General features: G+C 35.9%; 1 protein-coding gene across 4 annotated transcripts in view; it reads right to left on the bottom strand.

Annotated features, from left to right (window-relative positions):
• The window catches only part of COMMD10 (COMM domain containing 10), a 239,350-nt gene extending 221,944 nt beyond the window's left edge, over positions 1-17,406 (bottom strand). Inside the window, exons 1-4 of one of the 4 annotated variants that reach the window (XM_031938749.1) lie at positions 17,297-17,406; positions 15,273-15,363; positions 11,082-11,192; positions 5,556-5,711 (exon numbers count right to left, since the gene is read on the bottom strand). In XM_031938749.1, coding sequence (XP_031794609.1) covers positions 5,556-5,711; positions 11,082-11,192; positions 15,273-15,363; positions 17,297-17,343 — 405 coding nt within the window. In that variant the 5' untranslated portion in view covers positions 17,344-17,406. Of the gene's footprint in view, positions 1-5,555; positions 5,712-11,081; positions 11,193-15,272; positions 15,364-16,454; positions 16,547-17,296 lie in introns of those variants that run through there. The other 3 variants (XM_031938765.1, XM_031938755.1, XM_031938759.1) reach the window with 3 other exon arrangements.
• Positions 17,407-18,282: the final 876 nt, after the last annotated feature.

The following is an 18,282-nucleotide window of genomic DNA, read 5'->3' as shown; positions in this document are numbered from 1 at the left end:
TGGATGCCCAGATAGTTGTCATAAATGACTTTCTTCATTGAAAAAACAAAACAGTGTTTTAAAAAAATTTTAATTTTAAGAAAACTTCACATAAATATTGTTTTCCTTTGTTTTTTGAAGATTTAGTTGCCTGAAGTACAGTCTTTATTTCATACTGTAATAACGCCACATGCTCTAAAAATTCTCAAATAAGTGAGACATATATCCTGTAGTAACTTTAAAATCGAGATTGAGAAAGAGCACCAAAAAAAGCAGAGAAAGTTGTCATCTTATAAGTGAATTGTTTAAGTAAACTTGCTTAGCATTTATGGGTAAATAAAAAGTTATGACAATAGTACAATTAAAATTTTTTCCTCATGCTTTAAAGGCGACTTTGAGATCTGTATCCATAAATCCTGTCTAAAAGTATCAGTTTTGAAATATTAAAAAAAAATATGGGCACTTACTATGCATAAGTGCATATTGATAATCCACTACAGAAACATTTCCCAATGATAAGTCCCATGATGGCTACTGAGTCAAAATTACAGAACTTATCAGTGGTTATACTGTGTGGTTATTATTAAAAATTATTAATATATGAGTTATTTTCTTTTTTTTTCAAATAATTACTGCTTCATTCTAACCTAAATATAAGAAAATGAAAAACTATTGTATTGTGGTTAATTAGGATATATTTTATTAAATGTTTTATCTTATCATGTTGGTCAGTCAGTAACCATTTATTAAGCAGCTTCTATGGGGACAGACACTATGATAAGAGTTGAGGATACAAGGAAAAGCAAATGGCAATTGCTATTCTCAAGGAAACGTCACTTTCACGGGGGAGATATAAAAACAATTATGAACAAGCAAAACTTAGGCAGTAATAAACAGAGGGAAGGCACTAAAATTAGAAAGGGTCATTAAGGTTTCCTATAGAAGATGGAATTTTAGCTGAGATTTGAAGGCAGAGCAGAAGAGGAAGAACATTCCAGGCATGGAGGGTATACAATGATTGAGGAGCAGCCAAGGGGGCAAACTGCAGGGTAAGGAGTAAGAAGACTAGAAAGGCTGAAGAGGGCCAGGATGTTGAGTTTTAAATGCCAAAGAGATAATCAAACCCAAATCTTGTACATATGTGCTGGTCCCACTGGGTCATTCTCCCTCTTTTATTTAGGGCAGGATTTATTAAAGAGCGGTTCACAATATTCCTCTTCCTCTCTGCCTCAACCTCTCTCCTTATACTTAAGGACCAACCTGGCTAGCTCCAGCTTAAAACAGCAGGAAGTTTCATTTTTGTCCTTGCAACCCCAGTACCTGGCAAACTGACAACTGATAAACTTTTACTGAACTGAACTGAATTAAGTGACTTGGTCATGGTCAGTAACCCAGTTAATTCCAGATTTTTTCATCTCTGATCTAGACTACTGCAATGGCCTCCTCATAGTCTCCCAACACCAAGTATTACCTATAGCAGAGTTGTCAAATAACCAACCCATAGTCACATGATCTATAACACTCCTGAATGTAGTCTGAACCAGATTAAATGTAACTAGGAAATACTTAAGAAAATAATTTTTAAAATATAATAAAATATATGATATTACCTTTTAAAACTAAGTCAATATGTGGCCCATGGAAATTTCTGTGTATTAGTGGTCCCCATTTTTACTTAGCTTAGCTCAGCTAATCTACAGGATGAAATACAAAGTTTTCTGTTTCATTTGCAAAGCATCTTACAATGTGTACCCCTTGCTATGTTTGCAGTCTTGGAATATAAACTTCATGTGCCAGCATGCTAGCTGCATAACATTCCATCTCCTTGCTGTGTGTGTGTTTGCAATAGCTCTGCCTCCATTCATGCCTGGGAAGCTCTCCCTCCCCACCTCTGCTTGTCAGAATTCCTGGTTTCCTTCAAGACTTGGAGGAAATGGGACAGTTTTGGGGCTTTCATAGTCTTCTCAGCACTTGTATGTTCTTGTGAGAATATTTGTCATTTATGTATCTCATATATGTGTGTCTCTCTGTGTGTATATGTGTGTGCATATATCTATGTATATTTATAGATAGATATATGAAAATACACATACACACCTAGATGTTTCCCCCATTAGAATGTTCCTTAAAGAGAGGAATGAGTTTTTATTTTGTTGTATCCCTAAGACAGTTCCTGACACATATTAAAGGTTTAATAAAAACCTGTTGACTTACTGTTTCATAAAACAAAAGTTCTTTGGAAATACTATATTAGAGTACTACAGAATTGGAATTAGTTAAATATCATTCTTTTGGTGACAATAAAAGAAGAGCTCCTAAAGGAGGTGATTTTTTTTTTTCAAAGTTGCTCAGGGTCTTAGGTTAAGGAATCCAGAGCACTCCTGACAAGAAGAAAGATATTTTAACTCCACTAAAACCTATAATAATGACAAACACAAAACATAAAGGGAAAAATATAACCACAGGAATAAAAAAGGTGAACCAATAAAACAGAATAAAGACTAAACAAATTATGTCCAGAAAAGCAAATGAGACTGGAAATGTTCACAGTATGTCTCTGTAAAGGAAAGACACAAAGAACAAAGGTTAAGCTGTAGCCAGAGCCTTGAGAGGGGGAAGGGAGAGGCAAGTCAAATAAATCACTTCTGTTAACACTATAATTAGCCCTTAGTCAATTGTACAGTGCAAATTATATCTAAAAATGATTGAGTCAAGAAGCAGCTAAGTAATTTAAAGTTCTATTGTATATTCATGGAGCACTTTCCACCAAGCAGACATATATCACTTTAGGGAAGGCAGCTGAGACATCATCTAAGAGAATATATATACATCTTTTATACATAAGGAAACTGAAACCCAAAAGAGGTTAACTACTTGGGTACCTGCCAGTTGCAGCTAAACCCCAGAGCCTCTTTACTCCTAGTCCAAGAGCCCTTCCTGCTGCATTCTGCTGCTTTTGATGCTACATTTCTATCAATAGTTATGTTATTTCTGTGAGATAAGAGATGACTGCATTGCTTCCCTGATTTTACCCAGAGAAGTAACAACTACTTATTAAACATTTACCAGATGCCAAGCTTGTGCTAAGAGCTAGGGATAGAAAGAGAAGCTCAAAAAAAAAAAAAAAAAAAAAAAAAAAATCTCTGCCTTCAAACACCTTACATTTTAATGGGAAAAGACTACACACAGAAGTGGGAGGAAGGTGGGGTAGAAGAAAAACCTCCAGGCAGAAACATGAGAGCTACATCCCTTGAAGATTGAAGCAATGGCCACATTTGAGCTGATCGCCAAAATAAAAGCACTGAATGGAACTTACCAATAGAAGTAGGGGGCAGGCATGGCAGAAGGCTAAAGTGAGAAGGTCCCAGGCACTAAAGGAAGTTCCAGGATGAGAGAGTGCATACAAAAAGTATTCTTAACTTAATCAAGGAAAACCAATAATTCAAGATTTTTCAACCCTAAAAGTCTGATTTCTAGTATTCATGATGTAAATCTTAGGAATCATCAAATTTTGACCAATCATAAAAATTAAAGGGACTGCATGAAAGCTCTACAATTTGTTATTCCTAATCCTTTACATTTACTTTAGCAAAAGAGACCCATACCTTTCTTTTCTCAGTGCTCTTTGGATAATTTTGTTGAAGCTACAAAGGATTGTAGTCTCCCAAAGAGGTTAAATCTTCATCAGAGCACAAATAAAAATCCATCTAAGCTTTAGTCATTTATTCAGGTGTATTTTACACATAATTTACATTAAAGCCAAAATATACATATTCTGTATATTTCATATGTAATTTTTAAACTAAGCATTTAGTCAGTCAACAAGCATTTTTTAAGCACTTATTATGGACCAAGCACTATGCTAAGTACACGGGACATAAAGAAAAGGCAAAAACATGGTTCTTGCTCTCAAAAACTTTATATATATATATATATATATATATATATATATATATATATATATATACACATACATATGTATGTATATGTTTATATGTGTGTGTGTGTGTGTGTGTGATATATACAGTAGAAGTGAAAGTAATATCACAAGGGAAGGTATAGCAGCAAAGAAGCTGGGAAGAGACCTATAAAAGGTTTAAAATCATGTAATATTTCAAAGTAAGTGTTCAACTTACACATACTTCAATATAATATGTGTATGTAGTAGATTACATGAGAGACAGCACATTATGCATAAAAAGCCATTTAATTTTTACCTTAACAATAACCAACTCTTAAAAAAATATTTAATTTTGTGACTACAGAAAAGTTAATTCACCTCTCTAACAGTTTACATGACTAATATTTTATTTGAGTCAAAAAGATAAACCATTAGAAGGACATAGTCTCAAAATAATACAAAAATGTTCAGCCTTCTAATAAGAACCTAATAATAGCAGTATGTATCTACTGCACATTTAATTTATCTTTTAGTCCTCAAAAAAATTTGTTAGTCAAATGATCTTTTTAATGCATAAAATCTACCTCCAAATTGGCCTAAAAATATCCCTTCAGGAAATAATGAAAAAAAAAAAAAAAATCAAATGAAGGTGGCCTAGCTGTACCTGATCTAAAACTATATTATAAAGCAGCAGTCAACAAAACCATTTGGCACTGGTTAAGAAATAGACTAGTGGAACAGGTTAGGTTCACAGGACAAAATAGTCAATAACTATAGCAATCTAGTGTTTGACAAACCCAAAGACCCCAGGTCTTTCACTATTCACTATCTTTGATAAAAACTGCTGGGAAAAGGAAATTAGTATGGCAGAAACTAGGCATTGACCCACAATTAACACCATATACCAAGATAAGATCAAAATGGGCTCATGATCTAGACATAAAGAATGATATTATAAACAAAATAGAAGAACATAGGATAGTTTACCTCTCAGACCTGTGGAGGAGGAAGGAATTTGTGACCAAAGAAGAACTAGAGACCATTATTAATCACAAAATAGAAAATTTTGATTATATCAAGTTAAAAAGCTTTTGCACAAACAGAACTAATGCAGACAAGATTAGAAGGGAAGCAATAAACTGGGAAAATATTTTTACAATTAAAGGTTCTGATAAAGGCCTCATTTCCAAAATATATAGAGAATTGACTCTAATTTACAATACATATTTTTTTGCTTATCTAAATATATAATTTCAAAATTTATAACTTACTTTTAAGCAAAATCTATTGATGTTTTGAATCATAAGATCAAGAACATAGAACTAGAAGAGGCCTTGGTGGTTATCAAATCAAACTCCTTCACCTTACAGATGGGAAAATAAAGTCTCCTGAATGGAAAGAAACATCCCAGGTCCTTTATCTCCAAAGCCAGTGCCATTTCTACAAGACTACATTATTTCTTGAAAATTGTTTCACTCAAAAATGTTATTAAAATGTCTGGCAATTTCATCTAGGGGACAAGGTGAGGGGAAGAAGGGGAAAATCTGAAAAACAAGATTATGCAAGGGTCAATGTTGAAAAATTATCCATGCATATGTTTTGAAAATAAAAAGTTTTAAAAATAAAGATAAAATAAAATGTCTGGCAAAAAAAAAAGTCAAGTGAATAATACTACCTTTTGGGGAGCCAAAATCCTCTGTCTGAACTTTTCAACTGTATCTTGACCCATACTAGTCCAAGCACTGGCAAATGCTTCTGCTTTGTCTTGACTGAGATGAATATTCTCTAATTGTTGCTGCAGAACTGCTGGTTTCACATTGTGATAAACAGCCTGTGAAACAGAAGGAAAAAATACATATATCGTCATGCATCATTTCAATACATTTAGACATTTAAAAAATAATACTTAAATCTTCACATATTTGACTAAATTATCTTAGAGTAACAGTACTTACCTTGGCTTTGTCTTTAAAAATATGAAATCAACTCAATTAAGAAAATGCTGTACTATGCTATGGAAAAACATTAATACACTTAAATATTTATTTCCTTCACTTAAATCACTCTTCTGAAAAGAGACAAACTACTCAAAAATACCACCAAGGTTTTTGTTACTGCACTGCAAGTGTGATATGTATAATAAAGACAAGTATATAAGTTAAGTAGACAGAGAACAAAAACCTTGCCTCCTTAATTTTCCTTTCCTTCTGAATCAAACTAAGTTTCATCATAAGCCAGAGAGGATCTTGGCTTTGACATCCTGAGGAAAAGCAGCATGGTGCAATGGGAAAATACTTTGGTTTGGAGAAGAAAAACCTAGATTGCAATTTTGCAATGAACTCCCTGTGCAATCTAAAGTAAATGGCTTAAGCTTTCTGGGCCTTAGTCCTCATTTATATATAAAAAGAATTTGATAATCAATTGGCAAATTGGGTTTTTAGTTCACAGGAACAAGCATTCCAGGGACCAGCATTTCCCTAACAGCTTGGAAAAATTACCTAGGACATCTCAGGCTTTGATAAGGAGGGTAGAATTGAGTGCTTAAAAAAGAAAGCACAGGGACACTATTGGTAGAGTTGTGAACTGATCCAGCTATGAGAGAGAGCAATTTGGAACTATGCCCAAAGAGCTATAAAACTGCATACCCTTTGGTCCAGCAGTACTATTATTGGATTAATACCCCAAAGAGATCATAAAAGAGGGAAAAGGATCTACATGTGCAAAACTGTTTGTAACCTATCTTTTTGGTGGTGGCAAGGAACTGGAAATTGGGTAGATGCCCATCAACTGGAAATGGAATACTATTGCTCTATAAAAAATGATAAGCAACTAAATCACTATTGATTAGAGAAATGCAAATTAAGACAACTCTGAGGTACCATTTCACATCTCTCAGATTGGCTAAAAGGACAGGAAAAGATAATGATAAATGTTGAAAAGGATGTGGGAAAACTGGGACACTAATACATTGTTAGTAGAGTTGTGAACTGATCCAATCATTCTGCAAAGTAATTTGGAACTATGGCTATTAAAGGGCTATCAAACTGTGCATACCCTTTGCTCCAGCAGTGTCTTTACTGAGTCTGTATCCCAAAGAGATCATAAAGGAGGGAAAATGATGCACATGTGCAAAAATATTTGTGGCAACCCTTTTGGTAGTGGCAAGGAACTGGAAACTGAGTGGATGCCCATGAGTTAGAGAATGGCTGAAAAAGTTATTATAATATTATTGATCTATAAGAAATGATCAACAGAATGATTTCAGAGAGGCCTGGAGAGACTTATGTGAACTGCTGCTAAGAGAAGTAAATAGAATCAAGAGAACATTGTATACAGCAACAAGAAGATTATGTAATGATCAACCCTGATGGACTTGGCTCTTTTCAACAATGAGGTGATTCAGGAAAATTTCAATGAACTTATGATGGAGAGAGTCATCTGAATCCAGAGAGAGGACTATGGGGACCCAATGTAGATCACAACATAGTGTTCACTTACTCGTTTTTTTTCTCATTTTTTTTCCTTTTGATCTATCTGACTTTTCTTGTGCAGCATGATGAATGTGGAAATATGTTTAATTTATATTGAATTACTTGCTATCTGGGGAGGAGGGAGAGTTGGGGAAGGAGGGAGAAAAAATTGGAACACAAGGCTTTGTAAGGATAAATGTTGAAAACTATCTTTTCATATATGTTGAAAAATAAAAAGTTATTATTATGAAAGATGAGGAAGGAAAGGGAAGGGGAAAGGGAAAGGGAAGGGGAAAGGGAAAGGGAAGGGGAAAGGGAAAGGGAAGGGGAAAGGGAAAGGGAAGGGAAGGGAGGAAGGGACAGAATTGACCAGATGGAAAAGGAAGTTTAGAAAAAAAGCTCACTTAAGAAAATAATTCCTTAAAAATTAGAAATGGTGGAACAACTAGGTGGCACAGTAGATAGAGCACCAGCCCTGAAGTCAGGAGGATCTGAGTTCAGATTAGACACTTTATACTTCCTAGCTGTGTGACCCTGGGCAAGCCACTTAACCCCAATTGCCTCAGAAAAAAAAAATAGAATTGGACAAGTGGAAGCTAATGACTTTATGAGACATCAATAAACAATCAAATAAAATCAAAAGCATGAAAAAATATGAAATATCTTATTGGAAAAAAATTGACCTAGAAAATAGATCCAGGAGAGATAATATAAAAATTATTGGAGTACCTGAAAGACATGATAAAAAAAAAAAGAAGAAGAAGAAAAAGCCTCAACATCATCTTGCAAGAAATTATCAAGGAAAACTGCCCTGATGTTTTAAAACTAGAAGATAAAGTAGAAATGGAAACAATCTCCCAATCACCCCCTGAAAGAGACCCTAAAATGAAAACTCTCAGGAATATTATAGCCAAATTTCAAAGTTTTCAGATCAAGGAGAAAATAATGTAAGCAACCAGCATCAAAAGAAACTATATCATGGACTCATGGTCATAAATAACACAAGAGTAAAAGAAGTAGGATTACAACCAAAAATCACCTACCTGGCAAAACTTAATGTAATCCTTCGGGGAGTGGGGGGGTGGGGGGGGTGGGGAGGGGGGAGGGGGAATTGACATTCAATGAAATAGAGGACTTTCAGGTATTCTTGATGAAAAGGTCACAGCTGAATAGAAAATTTGGTTTTCAGATACAAAACTCAAGAGAAGAATAAAAAGAATTTAAAAAAAATAAAAAATCATAAGGGTTCTGACAAGGTTAAATGACTTACAATACTACATGGAAAAAAGATATTTCTAATTCCTAAAAACTTTATTAGGGCAGTTAGAAGGAGCATATAGATACAGGTGTACACTGAATATGATGGGATAATTATCTAAAAAATAAAAGAGGAATGCACTAAGAGAAAGGTAAAGGAAACAGTAGAATGAGACAAATTATTTCACATAAAAAAAGACACTAAAGAACTTTTACAGTTGATGTAGAAGATGGGGGACATGGGAATAATGAGTGAAACGTTCTCTCATTGGTACTGGCTCAAAGAGGGAATAATACACACACTGAGTTGCATATAGAAATCTATCTTATCCTACAGAAAGTAGGAAGAGAAAGGACAGAGATAATAGAAGAGAGGGCAGTTTGCAGTAGATAATAGACAAAAGCAAAACATTTTGGAAGATGAATAAGGTAAAAGAAGAAAGATAATAGGATAAACAGAGCGGAAAACAGAATGGAGAAAAATAGTTAGCAACCATAATTGTGAAAAAAAAAAATTTATAGCAAGTTTCTCTGATAAAGAACTCATTCAAATACACAGAAAAGAAAATCAAATTTATAAAAAAAATAAGCCATTCATCAATTGATAAACAGTCAAGGAATATGAACAGGCAGTTTTTAGGCAAACTAATCAAAACTATCCAAAATGCTATGAAAAAAAATGTTCTAAATGACTACTTGTAGAGGGCTGAAACTCTGAAAAAGGTGTGCTTGAATCAGACAAGAGAGCACTTAAGGCTAATTACCTATTCTATATGAAATAATGGCTTTATAAGCATGTATTTGGATAATAGCTCTCCTCATGATTGGGATTTGCTGCTGCTTGGTAGTGAGATAATCATAGGCAAGGATTGGAGGGTTGAGGGAGAGAAGTCAGGGTCACTTGGTGGCAGGATGAGGAGGAGAAAGGCTGGAGGCTCTGGACTCCAGAATCCAGGATACATCTTTGGCAAGCCGCATGGCAGCTTGCCTGCCTCCTTCACTTCTCCCCCTAAAAACCAAGGACTGTGATTTATCCTGACTCTGGCTAATCCTGAGGCCCTCCCTCCAGGGAGTTAGCCTGTACTTTACAACTACTGATTAAAGAAATGCAAATTAAAACAACTCTGAACTACCACTCTCTATCAAATTGACAAAATATGCAATTTCATATGTGTGTGTGTGTGTGTGTGTGTGTGTGTGTGTGTGTGTGTATAAAACCTATATATACACAAATATTCATAGAAATATTTTTAATGGTGGCAAAGAATTGGAAATTAAGGGGATGTCCATCAATTGAGGAACGACTGAACAAGTTGTGTATAACTGTGATGGAATATCATTACTCTATAAGAAATAACAAACAGGATGTGCCCAGAAAGACTCAGAAAACTTATCTGAACTAATACAAAGTGAAATGAGCAGGAGAACATTGTATACAACAACAATGCTGCATGATAATCAATTGTGAATGATGTGAATGACTTAACTATTCTCAGCTATATAATGATCCAAGACAATTCTGAAAGACTTATGATAAAAAATGCTATCCATTTCTAAAGAAAGAACTTATGGACAATAAATGCATATCAAAGCATACAATTTCTATGCTTTATTTTTCTTTAGTGATTTTTTTTTTGTTCTATGTTTTATTTTATGACAATACTAATATGGAAATGTTTTACACGACAGTACATGTATGACCTATATCAAATTGTCTGCCTTCTCAATGGAAGAAGAGAGGGAGAATTTGTGGCTAAAAATTTTAGAAAAACAAATGTTAAAAATTGTTTTTTACGTGTAATTTTTACATGTAATTGGGGGAAAATAGGAAATCATTGGGGAAAAAATTAACTATAAACTTTAACTTTAATTTTAAAAAGTAAACATTATTAAGGGCTTGAGATCTATGATTTCAAGTAGATTTGGACCCATAAAATACCTGGAACCTGGAGTAGCTATCCCATGGACTTCATATGTGAAAGGGAGGTACCTTAATTAAGTTACCTTAATTAATATGATAATTAAGATTGTTCCTTACAAATGTGATTTTCAATTAAAAATATAGATTACAATTTATACTTTTACTTTGCCTTAACAAGTTATATGCTTTACTTTTTATTTTTAATAGCTTTTTATTTTCAAAATACATGCAAAGATAGTTTTCAACATTCACCTTTGCAAAACCTTGTGTTCTAAATTTTTTCCCCTCCATTCCCCAGAACACCTTTCCCTAGATAACAAGTAACCAAATATAGGTTAGACATGTGCAATTCTTTTAAATATGCTTCCACATTTATCATGCTACACAAGAAAAACCAGATCAAAAAGAGGTTGGAAAATGAGAAAGAAAAAAAAGCAAGCAAACAACAAAAAAGGTGGAAATTCTATGTTGTGATTCATATTTAGTCCCCATAGTACTCTTTCTGAATGCAGAACTTGCATGTTTTATAAATAATTTTGGACAATGAAAGTACCTGCTCCAAAATAAATGATATTGTTTCAAGAACCAGGTGAAGATCTTGTTTCTCTAATGAAAATGCAGCTTGGAGTTTTTCTTCTTCCTCTTCACTGAAACTGTTCTCAGTCTGCAATATATATAGAAAATTATTACCATTCAATCAAAAATTCAAGTCCTTAACCTTCAAAAGATCCATAATAAGAAAGTCTTTTAGAAAGAAAATGAAAACTGGGAAGAAAAAATTTACTCCACACAAGTAGGAGTCAATAAAAAAGAATATTACAACTCTTAATAATCTGAAATCTGAAATTCTATAATGTGAAGGTAATACAAAATATATCCTGATTAGTCTGGCTGATGCAGTTACACTAAGACAGTTAAAAACAACCTGTTCAGGTTACTATTTTTCTACAATTACTTTTCAAGAAAATCCTAGTAGTCTGAAAATCTCACCCTTTAACAAAAAAATCCCAAATTACAGTAGTCCTAAAACATATACAAACTTTATCCGTCAATTTACAGATGAGGAAACTAAGATAACAAAGATGATTTATGACTTTCCCAGGATCACACAATATTTTAAGAGATGGCTTCTAAACTTAGCTTCTAAAAAATAACTTTTCCACATGTACCATTTCAATTTAAATCATATTTAAAATACAAAACAACAAAGATCTGTACTAAAGTAAAACTATTTGGGACAATTCTATTGCTTTAATTGAAGAGAAGGAAGAAGAACTGAAAGTCTCATCCTCTATTACTAGCACAGAATCCAGTAAGCAAAAATCTAACAGCATTAGCCCAACAGTTCATCTCATAGGAAAAGAATTATGAGTTGACAATCATATGATCTAATGACAGAATTTTGTGACTTTACAATAGTGTCTGGTCATAACATAAATTAGTCAAAACAGCCTTATATGATATATTTCTATATTCTTAAAATAAAGTGTAACATGTTCTTCTTTCTCTTTCTCCAGAAATGTATCTCTCTCTCTCTTCACAATACAAGTCCTTTTCCTCTTTTTTGTCGCTCTTCATTCTTTCCTTAGTGATCATTTTATTTTATTCCAAAGTTTCAACAAGAACCTCTTTATAGATGATTCACAAATCAGTACTTCTAGCCTCAACTTCATTTAGGAATTTAGGAATTCTCCTGGATCCTCAAAGTCATGTATAAAACCAATCCCATTAGTCTTCTAATTTCATCATCTTTCCCACGCCTAATTTGCATTTCTATTGATCATCCTCCCACCCTATCAACCAACTTCAAAAATGATTCTTCCCTTTCCCTAATCCTTCACATCCAAACATATCTATGCTACCACCACATTATTTTTCACATCTTACCTCTCTCTGATACTCTCACTATTACTACTCCAGTTTATTTCCTCATTACTTCTTGTCTGAAGTCTGATAATACCCAGATAATTTGTATTCTGATATCTGGTCTTTCCCCATTTGAAACCATCACACATCCCTGTGCCAGTTTAATCTTCCAAAGTATTTGCAATCACTCTCCAACTGAAAAAACTTCAATGGTTTCCCCACTGCCCCTTAAATGTTCCAATCTCTTAGTCTGGCATTCAACATTCTTCACAACCCGACTTTAGCCTTTTTTTACAGCTTTTATTTCATATGCCTTCACATAATTATACTTTCAAATTTAAACTGCCCACAGGTAACAAATTTGCCTTTACCTTAAACCTTTTTTCCTTTCCTATTTCTTCCAGTTTCTGCCTCTTACTGAGACCCTGACCCCTCTTCATTGTGGGTGGGAGCTGGGGGAAGGATAGCTAAAGTTTCCATAGCAATCCTTTCCAGCACTTATTACATTCATATACCCCAACTCACTGACCAAAATAGGGGTGCTGGAATTCTTCTTAGTTCCCACTGTCATTTACAGATTCTCCCTCAACCTGTATCACTTTAATAACCTTTCCTTCTATAATATTTACTCAATACATATTTATTACCCAATCGAGATTATGAGAGTTGTTACCTACAGATCTCCACAACACTATCCCTTCTTCCTTAATGAGTTCAGCATCTACTTCACAGTCTTTTCTTTTTTCAAATTCTCCTTTTCAGACTAGAGGACTTCAATATATATATATATATATATATATATATATACACCATTATTTCCCCAAACACTCTTACTTCCAAATACTTCAATTTGCTTATTTTGCATGAGCTACTCCCCCTCCCACCTCATCTACTGAGATAATCACACCCCTGATCTTGTCAATACTCCAAAATGTTCCATGTTCTGAACTCTGAAATTATCTGATCACAATCTATCATCACCTCCTTTCTCTCTCTGCCTCCTCCCAGCAAATTCCAATCCCTCAATCTCTTCGATTCTTTCCCAGGCTATCATCCCTTCATTGACTACTCTCCTAGCTTCCCCATCTCAACATCTTTGTGAACAACATTAACTACATTGCTCTTCTTTCTTGAATCCTTCGGCCCCTTATCCTATCACTGATCTTGCCTTAGCAAACCTCTGTGGATTACTCCTATCATCTACTACTTTGATGCAAACAAACTTGATGCTGAACAAACCTGAGGAGGGGAGGGGGAAATCACAAAATCTTGGTGACTAAATCCAAGTTTGTTATATAATCTCAACTGGGCCCTTATTGCATCAAGGCAATCCTTCTACATCTTTCTAATCCATTCACTATCCCTCTCCCACAGTAGCTTTTCCAAAACTTTGCATCTCTCCTCCAACTTGTCTCATGTTCTTAGGTGAGAATATTGCCTTTTTCACTGAAAAAAATGAGGCCATCTGACAAGACATCTCCTCCTTCCCCTCTCATCACTCAGAACCTTCTAACACTAATCCCTCCTTCATTCCTCTTTCAAATGAAAAGGTGGCCCTTCCCTTTGCCAAGCAAACCCCTTAGCATCATGTGATTTCCTATCTTCTTATCTCTACAAGATTGTTCTTTCTATCTCCTCTATTCTCTCCTGAACTTTCAATCTCTCCCTGACTACTGGCTATTTCACTACTGTCTAGAAACATACCCATATCTCCTCCATCCTCACTAACTCTCACCTCAAATTTCTCCTATCTTTGGTTACTAAACTCTTTGAGAAGATTGTCTAGCCCCTGTACGTTTGCTTCCTTTCCTGTCTCTCTCTTTTCATAACTTTTTCCAATCTGGCTTCCAAGCTCACCATTCAACTGAAACAGCTCTTTCCAAAATACCAGTTCTCTCTTATTGTTAAATCTAAGTATTTTCTTAATCATCACCTTTCTTGAGCTCTCTGAATTCTCTTACACTATCAATTACCCTTTTCTCCTTGACATCAATTAGGGAATAGCTGAATAAGTTGTGGCACATGATTGTGATAGAATACTACTGTGCTACAAGAAATAGTTTCAGAAAAACTTGGGATGACTCAAAATCAACTGAAGGAAAGTAAGAATTGAGTAGAATCAGTAAAAGAACCTACTCAGCAATAGCAATATTGTAAAAAAATAAACTGTGAAAGACTTAGTAACTCCTCTGATCAATACAATTATCTACCATAATTCCAAATAACTCATGATATAAAAAAAAAAAAAAATGCTATTCACCTACAAATAGAAAACTGATGATTTCAAAGTGCCTTAAAAAAAAAGGCTAGTTTCAAAATATTTTGCATGACTCTATATATGTATAAAGGGTATCTTATTTCTTGTCTTCTCAATGGGTGGGGAAGAGGTTGCTGAAAGGAGAACTTGGAACTGAAAAATTAAAACAAAATTTAAAAATAAAGTATGAAAAATAAAATTCACAAGTTCCAAGTTAAGAAAAAAAATTATAGGATAGAAAAGCATCTAAGCATGTTTAATACAGTTTATAAAATCCCAGTATGTATATGATTGTGCTTACAAAAGGTTATATAATAATGGTTTATATTTATTAGTAGCATTTTTACTATTAAGACAAAGCAAATCTAATGCAGAGAGCACTGAAATCCTAAATTCTAGTCTCTATTTATGCCACCCATTTAAACAATTTTAATCATGGGACAAAAGTGAAAATAAGCAAAAACTACATAGGAGTTTTAAATACTGGTTCCCACAAAGCAAAAGACCTTGCTATTTTTACCCAGAGGAATAATATCAGTATTAAAAAAATTCCGTTTTAAAAATATCAAATGTGCAATGAAATAGAAAAGTTACAAGTTAGTCAAATGTAAATAGACAAACCTTCAAGTGAAGTTTCTGAAGAATTCGGGTAAGCAATCGAGGAAATCTTCCAGTATCTACTTCATTAACCAGAGACACTGCTTTTTTCATGCTACATATATTAAAAAACAAAAAGTTAATTCTTTAAAAATTAAGGGGAAATATATTAGTTACAGTGCTTTATGATCTATTTTACATTTCCAAATGTTCTAGGTATTTTAAAGCAATAGTTCTTGTGTTTTCAGTATCTTTATACTACTAATAATTATTAAAGATTTGTCCAAAGAGTTTTATGTGAGTCATACTTATATTTACCATGTTAGAAATAAAAACTAATTTTGAATTTGTAGACTTTCTGAAAGAATTTCACAAACTCCCAGAATTCTTTGAACCACACTTTGAAAACAACAGCTCTAAAGATACTTAGTATGCATTAGGGCAATACCAAAGATACATTCTCCAAACACTCTTTCTTAAAGGGCTTTCCGTGGAAAAGTCCTGTTGGGTAAATTCCCTCTTTTCTTTGGACTACTTTTGTCTGGATAATGGCATAAATTTACGGGGAGAAGTCTAGTAACAAGTGACTAACAATAGCATAAAACTTTCTGATAAAAAGAGATTATATTAAATATCCAGAGAAAAGAACTAAAGCATAAAATTATATATATAAAAAAAAGTTGTACAAAATGAAATGACTCGTTGTTCCTAAGCATTCCCGTGCTTTTCAAACCTGCTTCAACTGTAGTGATTTTGAAATCATGCCAGATAGTGATGTGATGATGCAAAGTGCTGGCATTAAAAAAAAAAAAAAAAAAAAAAAAAAAAAAAAAAGGGGAGGGGGGTAGAGAAAAAAAAATCAGTGCAATTCTTGCCCTCAGTATGCTCTCACCATTATGATCAAGGCTCTAGTTGGTGAACTTTCACTACATCTAGTCCGGGTCTTAGGCCTAGTATAACTGCTTCTGGTTATCTCAATAAACATTGTGCTTCCCTAAAGGTAACAGATTTACACTAGCAAGGGATTTTAAGTCACAAGAATCCAATCCCTTCATTACAGGGTGGAGGAAACTAAGAGCTTGAAAGGTTTAAGCAACCTGGCCAAAAAACAGAGTTTGAGCAAACAACGAAATACATAAAACCACAAAGAAAATTTTATATATTAAATTAGTTATCAGAAGCCGTTTTTTTTTTAAGTTTTCAGACCTCAAGTAAAGAATCCCTTTCCTGTGTGAAAGTTAAGTTCTTTGAAGGCAGGTCGTGCTGTGTTTGAGTTCCTAGCGCTAATTAATAATAATTCTAATAACTAGCATTTAAGTAAGACTCTTCGGTTTGCAAAGTTCTGGCTTTATCCCGAACAGCAAGCCGCTGGGTGGAATCTGGATGAGAAAAGAGAAGACAAAAACAGCCAGCGTTTACGCGGCAGCTCCTGGGTGTCAGGTACCTCCCCGCGCCAAGCCTGTGAGGTAAGTCTGTCATTATCCCCCTTTTACAGAAAGTTCAAGCGACTCGCCCTCCGTCGCACGGCTCCTAAGTGTCAGGAGGGATTCTGGGCTTTCAGCGCTTCATAAATGCTTTGTAATTCATTCATTCATCAGGGCTGGGGGGGAGCGGGCAGATGAGGCGGAGCTCGGGGGAGGGTAAAGGAAGGCACGGCGGCGCCACAAGGGGGCAGCACAACAGAGCTGCCCTCTCAAGGAACAATCTTCTCATCTCTTCCTGGCTTGTCGGTCGGCAGCGCACGGCCACCGCAGGCTCTTTCTTCTCTCCAGCTCCCCACAGCAAGCCCTAAGCCAGATGGCTGCTCCGCCCGCTCCCCGTGACCTATGTCCGCTCCCTCGAGCTTCCTGCGGGCTCCCCTCTGCCCGCTATCCCGTGCACGCTTTCGTGCCCTTCGCCCGCTGGGGGGCGCCCCGGGGACGGAGCGGAAACTGGCAGAGCCCGCCCCCTCTCTCTCTAACAGCATCACAGCCACTCCCTCCCCCTTCAGCCTTCCTTATTCTCCCAGCTCCGGAGAGCCGGCAGGAGCGCACGGGTACCCAGGATACCTGGGAGTCTCGGGGAGAATCAGCTGGGTCCCCGCCGGAGCAGCCATCCTTCCACTCAGCGGCTCGGCCACCTCCTCCAGTCAGCTGCTTCTCACTGGGCCAATGGGGAGCCAAGGACGGGAGGCAGGCAGAGCCAATCCTCGCCTTCCACTGGGAATCGGACTTTCAAGCATTGGTCGACCCTGTTCCGGGAGCGAGGCCCGGCGGTTTCGCCGCCTCAGCTTCGAGCAGCTCATTGGCTGCTGCTCTCTTTCCCCGCCTTTCCTACTTGGGGTAAAGGGCGGGGGTCGCTTAAATGATCTCTGACCAAAAACCCGTCATCTGGACCCTAGGTAGCGAGACTCCTGGGGCTTGGCTAGATCGTTTTATCCCAGATCTTGGCGTTCCTAATGGCTCAGCATTCAGGCCCGAGACCAGGTCTAGGGGGGGGCCCGAGTCGTCTGATCTACAAGCATTTAAGGAGCACCTACTATGTTCTAGTGCTAAAGGAAGAAGATACAAAAAAGAGGCAAAAGAGCATCTCTGCTCCCTAGGAGTTTGTAGCGGGAAGACAACATGCAAGCAGATAGATTCAAAGCAAGATACATGCAGGGTAAATGGGAAATGATTAACAGAGGGAAGGCACTGGAATGAAGAGACATTGTGAAAGGCTTCCTGCAGAAGAAGCGATTTTAGGTAAAGGTAGCCAGGGAAGTCAGTAACAGGCAGGGGAGAGGAAGTGATTCTTGGCACGGGGAGAAAATGCCTTAAATCGACATTTGGAATGCCTTATTCTCGGAACAGCCAACAGGCGAATGTCATTGGATCAGAATAAATTGAGAAGTAGGAGGTAATTAAACTGTAAAGATAGGACGGGGAGGTGGGTTCCCAAGGGTTTTAAAAGCCAAACAACATTTCGTATTGTTCCTGTAAGCAATAGGAAGCCGCTGGAGTTTTGCTTTGGTTTTGAGTTTGGGGTTTATTTTATTTTTTTTTTTTTGGGGGGG

This window comes from Sarcophilus harrisii, chromosome 1 (assembly GCF_902635505.1).
Source record: "Sarcophilus harrisii chromosome 1, mSarHar1.11, whole genome shotgun sequence".
Taxonomy (NCBI): domain Eukaryota; kingdom Metazoa; phylum Chordata; class Mammalia; order Dasyuromorphia; family Dasyuridae; genus Sarcophilus; species Sarcophilus harrisii.
Note: the sequence above shows the minus strand (reverse complement) of the source record. Positions and strands in the feature narration are given on the sequence as shown.